This window comes from Trachurus japonicus, chromosome 17 (assembly GCF_045865225.1).
Source record: "Trachurus japonicus isolate A0001 chromosome 17, Traja_1.0".
NCBI lineage: Eukaryota > Metazoa > Chordata > Actinopteri > Carangiformes > Carangidae > Trachurus > Trachurus japonicus.
The window spans coordinates 26704629-26715183 of record NC_140923.1 but is presented as its reverse complement, the minus strand read 5'-3'; the positions used below and the strand labels follow the sequence as shown (position 1 = coordinate 26715183).

General features: G+C 41.2%; 2 protein-coding genes across 2 annotated transcripts; both read left to right on the top strand.

Annotated features, from left to right (window-relative positions):
- Positions 1-652: 652 nt before the first annotated feature.
- LOC146970792 (regulator of G protein signaling 21-like) lies at positions 653-2280 on the top strand. The gene is made up of 5 exons (XM_085803936.1): positions 653-848; positions 961-1032; positions 1135-1196; positions 1289-1455; positions 1774-2280. Exons 1-5 carry the CDS (start codon positions 739-741, stop codon positions 2020-2022), a joined length of 660 nt encoding a protein of 219 aa, XP_085660062.1. The 5' UTR covers positions 653-738; the 3' UTR covers positions 2023-2280.
- A 1209-nt stretch (positions 2281-3489) lies between these two features.
- ro60 (Ro60, Y RNA binding protein) lies at positions 3490-10414 on the top strand. The gene is made up of 9 exons (XM_085804499.1): positions 3490-3630; positions 4470-5077; positions 5651-5871; positions 6195-6341; positions 6440-6577; positions 6677-6793; positions 7771-7887; positions 8032-8178; positions 8462-10414. Exons 2-9 carry the CDS (start codon positions 4489-4491, stop codon positions 8612-8614), a joined length of 1629 nt encoding a protein of 542 aa, XP_085660625.1. The 5' UTR covers positions 3490-3630; positions 4470-4488; the 3' UTR covers positions 8615-10414.
- The last annotated feature ends 141 nt before the right edge of the window (positions 10415-10555 follow it).

Sequence of the window (10555 nt, the reverse complement as noted above, 5' to 3'; positions counted from 1 at the left end):
GCTAAGTGTTGTTTCACTTGAATTTTTAAGAGATAACTTGACAGACAGACAGACAGACAGACAGACAGACAGACAGACAGACAGACAGACAGACAGACAGACAGACAGACATGTACAAAATATAGAAACACGCTTACATCAATCAACTGTGACATTAAAACCAGTCAACTGTTTTAATGTTGATGTGTTTTATTTATCCTGATAACAAATTAATATTGGTTCTGTGAAGAGACAATTCACTTTTTGTTAAGAAAAACCCCATTGAAAGGCAATGCAATACTGGGAAATACAGTATGAATGATAGTGGGGAGCAGCAATGAAAAAGCAAAAGTACTTAAAGAAACTCATGACCACTTGCCCTTTGACTAAGAATATCACAGACTTGAATGGTGAGCTAAATGACGTAGAGACTGGATGACTTTCGACACGACGATGTAATACACTTAACTGTGGAGAATCTGATGGGGGTTGAGATACACAGCAAAGTTTTGTTCTATAATTAAACATTAAGAAAAAGCACAAGGTTTGACGCACTTTGAGTATTCATGTGGTTCTTTCTAATTATGCAACAATAAGTCTGAATGTCAACAGAGGTTAAAGACAGCAAGACACAAGGGAGGAAAGAGTGCTGTGAGCTGGGAGAAACAGCGGCGTGAGAAGAGACAGAAGGGATGAAACTGTCTATTTGCAAGTCTGACTGAAACCAAAGGGAAATTCTTCTGAGGATTCAGCAGTATCATGCATTCTGAGAGATACTATTATAATTCACAGAGGAGGTTGAGTATTTCAAATTCAACAATGAATGGACTCTCTAAGACATCTCTTGGCCTTCAGGACACAAACAGAATGTAAGTACAATATGTTTCATTTGTAATGCAATGAAGCTTATTTTGAGTGTTTTTGTTTTCTACACCTGGGACAGACAGACTTCAGTATTCCAGTTGTTTTCCTCTTTCGTAGACATGATGCATGGAAATCAAGGATACAAGAATACTTCATTCAGAGTCCATTACCATGGAGGAAAGTCAACAGGTATATTTTGATTTGATCATAATTTATATTAATATTGTATTTTCCCACATTTCTTCAAAATATGAATGAGGCTGGAAAACCTTCCCTTCCCTCCATTCACAGGCAGAAAACAAATGAAGCAAGCCCACTGGGAGAGTCTCTTGAGACACTGCTTTCCCAGAAACGTAATTTTCATCTGCTTTTGAGCAATACAAAACTAATTTAATGGTCAGTTATACTTCTCTTTATAATGAAGTTATGTCCTCTTGTTTTACAGGGGGACAAGCAGCATTTCTGGACTTTCTGAAGTCAGAGTTCTCTGAGGAAAACCTGGACTTCTGGTTGGCGTGTCAAGAGTTCCAAACCTCTGACAGTCCAGAGGAGCGAACAAGGAGAGCAGCAAGGATTTATGAGGAGTTCATCAGTGACAAGTCCCCCAGACAGGTACAGTACAAGTACAAGCTAACTGCAGCCAAATGTGCTCATCTAAAACTAAAACCGTTTTAGTTTGCACCTGAATTTTCAGTACGTTTTTGGCTGAGAACAAGCACATTTTTTTTCCTAAACCCCCCCCCAAAAAACTAAGTCCTAAAAACAGTCTGTGTTGATGGCAGTGACCTGTATCATTTACCGCAGCAACCAGTGGGTCTAAACTTTAGGTTATTTTCTGACTGTGGTAATGGTGCAATATACAGATCACACATTAAATATCAAAACTGTAATTGCATGCTCAGTTATGTATTCCTTTACATGTCTTTTCAGGTAAATGTAGATTTCTACACAAGAGAGATCATCAGTCAGAGTCTCCAGCAACCAAGTCCATCATGTTTTGTTCAGGCACAGAAGAAAATCTACAGCCTGATGGCGAACGGCTCCTTCCCACGCTTCATCCATTCTACTCAATACAAGGTCCTATTTGACGCAGCATCTAAACAGAGAGGCCTAAAGATGCACTGGAAGACCAGATACAGACCAGACACTTCCCTTTCCCTTAAAATGTTACCTCAATAGCAAAATGTCTGGAAAGACTGAAAACTGCACCAGTGCAATGATCATAACATGCTGCAGGCAGTGATATCAGGCAGTGACATCTGGTGCACAGTTAACACTGGTACACTGTGAAAACTTTAGTATTTATGTAATGCACATGACTGCAGGACTGTTGTGTATTTCATGAACCTGAACTTGATGAATATTTATTTTTGGCTAAACAGTGGTGATTTTGACGTGTATGCATCATGAACACTGTAATAAACTGATCATCTGACTTAACAAGCCAGTTGGACTCACTGTACTGTATCTTAATGGGTGTCTGCCTTCATACAGTTGGTGTAGCCTACTACTGTCACCTAGTGGAGACTCAGAAAACTTAAAAACAAAAGTAGCCTAAATCATAATGGTCTCAATATTTGCAAGGGGGGAAAAAAAGCTTGTGTGTATTATTTTTCAGGCCTTTCAGATAGTATTTCTAAAAGGAAAATGTCCTGTATGGCTGTGTTTTTCATTGTCTTAACAAAAACGAATTTCATTTGTCTAAATGCATTCTGTCTTTTTAAGAGATGTGGGCAAGAAAAATAAGAAAACCATCAAAATGATGATTCTGAATGAGCTACTCCGCCATCATTACTTTTTTGTGCTGTGACATGTCAAAATGTCCTCTATGGAGAAGGCCAATTGGCAGGCTCACCCAGGCTATGTGAGTCATAAGAGCAGAATGGTATAACAGTCCTCATGCTGTGTTATCGTTGTCATCTTGCCTCCCTCCACTTTCTGTGGAAAGAGCTGAAAAAAAGGTCAAATTGGATCATGGTGAAAATGTGTACACAATGTAGGCTATATGTGCAACTATGTGAGAATACCATGAATGAAATAAATCAAAAATGAAATGAAATGAAGGAGGGGGTGAGGAGGAATGTAGCCCATGCACAAGTGTGGGGAAAGGGGGAGTCTGTAGAATGTGTCTGTCAGAGCAGCAGTAGGCCTATAGAGCTCACTTCAGGTTGCTTGCCAGCTGACACATCTATGGATGGATAAGATCTTTGATGATCTCTTGCAGGCCTTTCCAATCTGACAATGAGTGCCTTCAGGTCCTCATATGCCTCTCTTTGGCTGCTCTAATTCTTCTCAGCTTAGAAGGGGGAGGAGGAGGAATGGGGAAGAAGTGACATTGTGTAATGTCCATCAAGATGGTTTTAGTAGGGTGTGAGGTAGCTTTTCCCCAGCTTATATGCAATATAAGCCCTGTTTTAGATTTGCCACCTGTCCAGCCCTTGGCCATAAGCAACTCAACCCTGTAAGCAGTGGATGGATGATTTGGGTGTCACGGGGAGTCAGTGAATAGACATTTCAATCATTCTATCAAACATATGGTGGAAATGCGCTGTAGAGCTACAATTGTTTCTGCGTTAAAAACAACAACAAAAAAAACAGACAAAAACAAAAGACAACAGAGATAGAGAACCCTTGGGACTCGTGCTTGTACTCAGTATCCCAGCAGCCACCGCGGCGCCGTCCCTGCCTGGTTAGCTCAGCTCTGTGATCGTCAGAGGGAAGAGAGAGAGAGAGGCCTTTCTCCATCTAACCGCATCAAAAACTTGAGCACGGTGCGCATATTTTGTGGTAAGTTTATGTACATGTCACGTAATTTCCTACCAAACATGTCTCGTTTAGCGACGCTGCACGTTAGCAGGAAACCCGACACCGTCTGGTTTCGCCCAGGTCGTCGTTGCTAAGGAGCCAGCTGCCCATCCCGGGCGAGCGGCATCAGGCTGCTGCCCACCCGGCTGGGAGGAAAGGCTCAGCTGTGGGACATCACAGTTTGTGTCTGGAGGAGAGCGGGTGGCTAACATTGCTACAGTGCTCCAGCTGCCACTCTGCGAGCAAATTGGATGCGTTTTACCCTTTGACTAGCTGTGTAGCTGTCAGACGTGAATATAAGTGAAATCAGCGTAACGTTACGCAGCTGGCTAACATCAACGTTAACTAACTTCGCCCTCCCTTAGCTCCGAGTTATATCACGGTCTGGTAAACGACAACACACTGACTGGATAGTGAGCAGCCGAGGTTTTAAAACAATAAACAACATGTGTGGTGCCATCTTCTATAAACAGCTCAGCGTGGCTTGTATCTGTCGTATGTGTATCATCATGTCCTGTAATCGGCTTTAAGCTATTTATGTCAGTGCACAGAGGCAGGGAGTTGGTAATGATGCTAACGAACTCCATGTTATCTTGTGTTGCAGCACAAACTTGTGACATTTTGTTGAAGTTGTTTACCCTGCTGCCTAATCCTATCCTACAGCAGCACCTTGAATGGGCTAATTAACTTTAGTGAATTGGATCAGTGACAGTTTGATCTAATGTGTGTGGCAAAGTTAAAGTGGACTCTTTAATTTAATATCCTCAAGCAAATATAAAAAAAAAGTTAGCTAAATTCTCTGTGACCACTTTGTGTTTCAGGCCTTGTCAAGTGTTAACAATGGAGCCATCGGGAAGTACTACAATAGTTCCACCGGGGAACCACACCCTAAACTCAACAGGTGGTGGTGGTTGTCCATGGGAGGTCAGTGATAAGACCAAACTGTGCCGCTTCCTCTGCTATGGGTCAGAGGGAGACATATACACGGCCAGGGACGAGGGTCGTGTCAGCGTGGAGAGCACCGGAGCCCTCCTCTCCCTGCTGCAAGAGGGCCGGGGGCCTGAGGTGGTGGAGGAGATAAAAAGGTTCACCCAGGACGGGAGAGCTGTCAGACTCGGCCCCTCCTTCTTTGCCTTGGCTTTATGCTCTCAGCACTCTGAGCTGGAGACAAGACAGGCAGCATTCAAAGCCCTGAAAGAAGTTTGTCGGCAACCTGCCCATCTGTTTTCCCTCATCCAGTACAAGAAGGAATTGAAAGAGGGCATGAAGTGTGGGATTTGGGGACGTGCTCTGAGGACAGCCGTGTCTGCCTGGTACAACGAGCAGGATGCCATGAGCCTGGCTGCGGCTGTGACCAAATGTAAACAGAGAGAGGGATGGTCACACCAGGATCTGCTCAGGCTCTCTCACACCAAACCAGCTAATGAAGGTGAGGTTACACAGGCTAACATAATGTCTACAGGCGGACAGGCACTTCATATATCTCTGTTTAGTTTCTAAGTGACTTAATTTGCTGTCACATTTTCAGAAACTTTCTTCTTAATCAGCATTGCATTAGTGCACAAATGATTCAGTGTTTGTGACTTCTGCATCACAACTGCAAACCGAAAGCCTGTGAAGCTAAAAGCTAACAACAAGCTTTAATAAATTGTCTGATGCTCAGTATTTAATCTCAACAAATGTTGAATTGCTACCAAGTTATGCAATGTTAGAGTGGGAAACGCCTCCAAACTTATGATGACCAACAGAAAATCTCCAGAGTAAAGGGAAACGGATACTTCAATGCTCACCCTCACTGACAGGACAGCACTGTACATTATGACATGCTGTAAAATGACCATCAAGTTTAATTAAACAGTTTAAAAAAATGTGATCTGTTGCAGAGTGTCTTCCAAACTAACTACATGTAAGATCTGTGCTGACAGTCGTCATTTTTAACCCTTCGCCACAGGACCTAAATGTAAGACTGCCTCAAGCTGATTGTAACTTTTTGTGTTTTCAGCTATTGCTTTGATCAGCAAATATGTAACAAAAGGATGGAAAGAAGTCCAGGTCGCTTACGCAGACAAAGAGAACTCTGAAGAGGTTGTCAAAGTGCTTTCGTACCTTGAAGTGGTGGAGAAGGTCAAGCACAGTTGTGATGAAACGGAGGTCATCAATTTAATAGAAGAGTACAAATTGGAGAGGGAACAGCTGCTGACAGACCACCTGAAGTCTAAACAGGTGTGTGTGTGTGAGTGTTCTTTTGTTATTTCAGCTCTGCAATTCCTTCCTTCCTTTGTTTTTCATCAAAATGACATTACAGACCAAAAATACTGTTTCGCACACTTTCTATATACCGTGCGAATCTTTGGAATCAGTTTCAAAGAAGAAAAATTGCATTGTTAGTGTACTTGACATTTGTATACAGTTTTTTATATAGAAAATGTAGGTCGGGACACATGTTTGTGCAAAGGAAGATATGGGAAAGACTGATTGGAAAACATCTGGACTGAATCTGTTTGGAAACACGTGATCATGTTGTGTTTTGTTATTTTCTACTTGAGGTATGGAGCGCTCTGTTGAAGGAAATGCCTCTCCAATCAGTGCTGAGGATCTTGGGTAAAATGACGTCAAAAAAAAATCTTGAACCAGGAGGCTCAGAAACACAAGCTGTATGTGACAGAATCCAGAGTGAGACTGTGCTGAAGAAGGTAGGTCCTGTAGATCTCTCTGATTAATTTGCAGCTGTTTTTTCAATCAAAACATGAGACAGTGTTTGAGTATTTGACATTTGTCTTGAAATCTCCAGGCGAAGATTCACCCTCTCAGTATACTCTTGGCTTCAGAGAACTACAAAAGAGGCCAAGGCTACCAGGGTAAAACGAAATGGGAAGCAGACAGCGGTATCCTCAAAGCAATGGATTCTGCCTTTTACAAGAGTTTTATGGTAGTCTCTTTTGTTTCCGCTTTCTCAGAGGCCGTCGAACATGACATCAAATCAATTGCATTGGATAACACAAATAATTTCTCCCATCTCTGTCCGTAGAATGTGGAACCTGTGGGTAAACGCTTTTTAGTGGCCGTAGATGTGAGCACATCGCTGAGCAGCGTCGTCCCAGGGACGTCAATCAGCACTGCTGTCGCTGCTGCTGCCATTACCATGGTAAGACGCACTGTGTGGGTTATTGTTAATGCAGTTGGAACAGCTGTGTCTGTAACTAGAGCTTGGACCGCCCCCTCTGTAGAGGAAGCCTGGGTCAAGGAATTGCTCTGTTGACATACTATGGATTCCTATGAAATTCCTTCCGCTGTGTGATCATTGTTGACCCGCGGCCCTGCGGCAGCCATTAGCTCAGATGTGAGCCATCTCAATGATGACTCTCGGGCCTCATGTACCTGGCTATTTTTGCAAACAGAGTCCCCCCCCCCAAAAAAAAAATTGCATTCACACCAGCATGTTTAAAAAGAAAATCTGTCCATATTTAAATGAAAAAACGCGGTGTATTGCATGCAGTGTCAGCAGGTGGCGATATCATTTTAACTTTTTAAAAATGCATTGACCAATCATTGCATAGAAGCACCACCGGTGGTCTGTTTACTATATCCATGACAACTGCAATACTACTAAATCCATTACTTTCAATGTAGACGCACATCGAGTGCAAAGCGACATCAATACAGCAAGCGTACCGCATGCCATGTGATTAGACTTATCACATGTTGCCGATGGAGACCGTCCCGCTTCTCCATCGTCAACATGCTACCCGGTGCCCAGAGCTTGCCGGTGTCTCGGCAGGCAGCAGGTCACTCCCCCAGTCCATCCTCCTGTGCAACCAACAACTCTGTTCTTCTACACATAAATGTGAGAACAGTGTTTTGAAAAGTCTATTGCCCAGAAGGCGTTTTTGGAAATATCCATTTTTAAGGACCGAAAACGCCGTTTAAGTGGGGATGACAGGCCCGAATGCGTAGAACAGTATCCAGTTTCAGCCATTAGCGTTTATGTGTGAACAGGGCTTCAGACTTATTATTAAAAGATAATGATCGTAGCACGTTTAGTAGTTTTGTTGTGCTGTAAGATAGATAAACTTCTCGAATAGAGACTTAATTCTTCTCTTTTTATCTTTATGTCTGGTGCAGATATTTTCAAGGAGTGAGGTGGACACACAAGTGCTGGCCTACTCTGAAGGAGCTCTGGTTCCATGCACTGTGTCTGCTGACATGAATCTCTCACAGACAACAGGTGAACTGGTTAAGGTAAGCCACATCACAGCGTCAGACAGAAAGAAATGAATCAGCCACTCATCACTATTCTTAAGGAATACAAGCATTTTATGACCATTAATAATTACATCAAGCATCGTGCTCACATCTCTCTGACGTGTCCATAATGTGCTGCAGATCCCTGGTGGGAGCACAGACTGTGCCCTTCCTGTCACATGGGCCACAGAAAACGGGAAAGCTATAGACGTGTTCATCATTCTCACCAACAACCCATTGTGGGCGTTCACTGCCAGCCCAGTGGAGTCGCTGCAGAAGCACAGACAAGTACATTATATTCATTCATGTTTGTTTGGGGGCGGGGTTGGTGTTGATTGACTAGACTATAGAATTGTTTTTATTATCTGTAATTGCATGACATTATATAAAAACTATAAAACCTAAAGCATGTCAATGTGGTCCAGTCCTTCTGTGTCTTTAAGACAAAGGAAAGGAAGAAAGAAAATGGAAAGGAAATGTTTTGGCAAATGTGGCAAACATACATGTACTTTGAAAAAACTATTACTTAAGATCAAAAAATAAATGAGATTTACCTGCATGTTCTTTACAGATATCAGGAGCCAATTCCAAGTTGGTGATGTGTGGGCTGACTTCCATTGGACATGCCTTTGCAGACACAGACGATAGAGGTTTACTGAGCATCTGCGGCTTCGACCTTGGAGCCCTGAGCGTCATTCGTAACTTTGCCCAGGATCTGATCTGATGAAGTATTGGGACTTTGTCCCGGCATCATATGGTTAGAGTACCAGAAAAAGGCACAAAGTGGTCCAGTATTGGCTCACTTAGCATGTTAGAGTGCCCTAAAACAGCACTAATCCAAAATATGTTGACATTTACAATTCCAATTTCTCTTTTTGTATAATGTCGCTTATGAGTCAACTGACAAAGTGTCCAGCGGGCTGGACAACACTCTGGAAATGTTGTGTGCATATATTTTTTTCTGAAATTTGAAAAGGAGGTGAAAAGACATGATGTGTCACTGCACATCATGCTGTCAAGAGTTGCATACGGCACTCCATATGACAGTCTGTTCAGTGGCTCGATGGTTATTAGTGAGGCACTAACCATTAAGTAATAAAATTCACTAATTTCTAGCAAGATGTTGACAGATTAAGCAAGAGAGAAGACGATAGTCAGAATGTTACAGGTTTAGTGCAACTGTAGTTTTATCTTAAGGGGATTGACTGTAGTTCCTAGCATGTGTTTATCTGAGTTGATTTTAGCAGGTTTGATGTGATGGTAGAAGCAATTTCAGTTAAAAAACCTGTCCATCTCTTATGTAGCATTATTATGAATGATTAACAGATATTAAAACAATGAATTGAAACAAAGCACCAAAAGTTAACAGAATACCTTTAAGGCTTTCTGGCTATTCTTTTAATTTTTCAAAATAATTGATCAGAGAAGATTTCTGTAGTAGTCATAACACCTAGATTTCTGTTATGCAATTCTAGACTCTAGCTTAGCTACTGTGTTTTAGATGTATTAACATTTATTTTCCCCGAAGCCAATTTTTATTTTGAAACTTGAGTTGTCTGTTCTGTTTTTGGTGAAATTATTCCATAGAAGAAAACCCTTGGTGCTCTTAAATTTAATGATACAGGTTATGGGGGTGTTGTTTGGGTTGTGGGTTATTGTATTTTCCTTTGTTAAAAGATGCCAATGTTTTGGGATTTAAACTTTACTGAAAAATTGAGAAATGAACGTCTTCTCATATTTTAGTCTGAATTCTATGCATCACAATTGGGATTTTACTGTATCATTATGTCCAGGAAGGACAAATTATAGCTATTTAACAACTGTTTACTGAGACTGAATCTGAATCTGCTAGCACAGTATCGATTCTGTATTTTTGATGTAAGAATGTTCATTATGCAAAAACTAACAGATAAATGCTACCCTCTCCTGGAGTTAAATGAATTGAATGTACTTTTGTAAAACATTTAACAGTAGAGATTTAAAGTATGCTTTATATTTCTTCAGGCACAACATAAACACACTACTTACAGAGTTCTAGTGTTAGGGGCCAAATCACTTTGGGGAAATGCTAGCAAACGGATATAGTGGTGCTTTTCCTTGTATAAACAGTAATTGCTGTAAGTACTGACAGCATTCACTAAACTTGACACTTATTATTCATTGTAGTGTACTTCACTCCTTATGAAGAAAAACAAACTCCTGACCACTTTACTGTGAAGGATCTTTGTCCACACATGCTGATACTGTCATTTTCAATGTTAAAGACAATGTCCACTGTATATTTGGCCAAAGGTCAAATTGCTATAAAGCTGAAAATATTTGTGTAATATGATTGTTGATACAATGTTTGTAGTAGAACGTCTGGCACAAGAAGATAGTTATAATGGCTTGTGGTAGTTCACAGATGTTTGATCACCATGGCTAACTTTTTCCCACCCCATGGTCTGTTGTATCCACTTTGCTTAACAAATATTGACTGTAGTAGCAATGTAAACCCCCTAATAAACAGTTTGCTGCTCTTCCAGGATTGTTTTGTTCCTTGGTGTACTGTGGAGTAAATTAACCTTTTTTTTTTTTTTTTTTGTGGTGTATCACTGAAGTGACCCGTGAGCAATGGATCACATTTTGTCAACAAACAAGTAAAAATTCACAATATTTTAATTTC

Bases quoted from the DNA above. Each gene is read 5' to 3' on its own strand.
- LOC146970792 (XM_085803936.1), top strand. From the start codon at position 739: ATGCATTCTGAGAGATACTATTATAATTCACAGAGGAGGTTGAGTATT. The intron at 849-960 runs GTAAGTACAATA...CCTCTTTCGTAG, and splicing joins CTTCAGGACACAAACAGAAT to ACATGATGCATGGAAATCAA. The intron at 1,197-1,288 runs GTAATTTTCATC...CTTGTTTTACAG, and splicing joins GACACTGCTTTCCCAGAAAC to GGGGACAAGCAGCATTTCTG.
- ro60 (XM_085804499.1), top strand. From the start codon at position 4,489: ATGGAGCCATCGGGAAGTACTACAATAGTTCCACCGGGGAACCACACC. The intron at 6,794-7,770 runs GTAAGACGCACT...TGTCTGGTGCAG, and splicing joins CTGCTGCTGCCATTACCATG to ATATTTTCAAGGAGTGAGGT. The intron at 8,179-8,461 runs GTACATTATATT...TGTTCTTTACAG, and splicing joins CGCTGCAGAAGCACAGACAA to ATATCAGGAGCCAATTCCAA.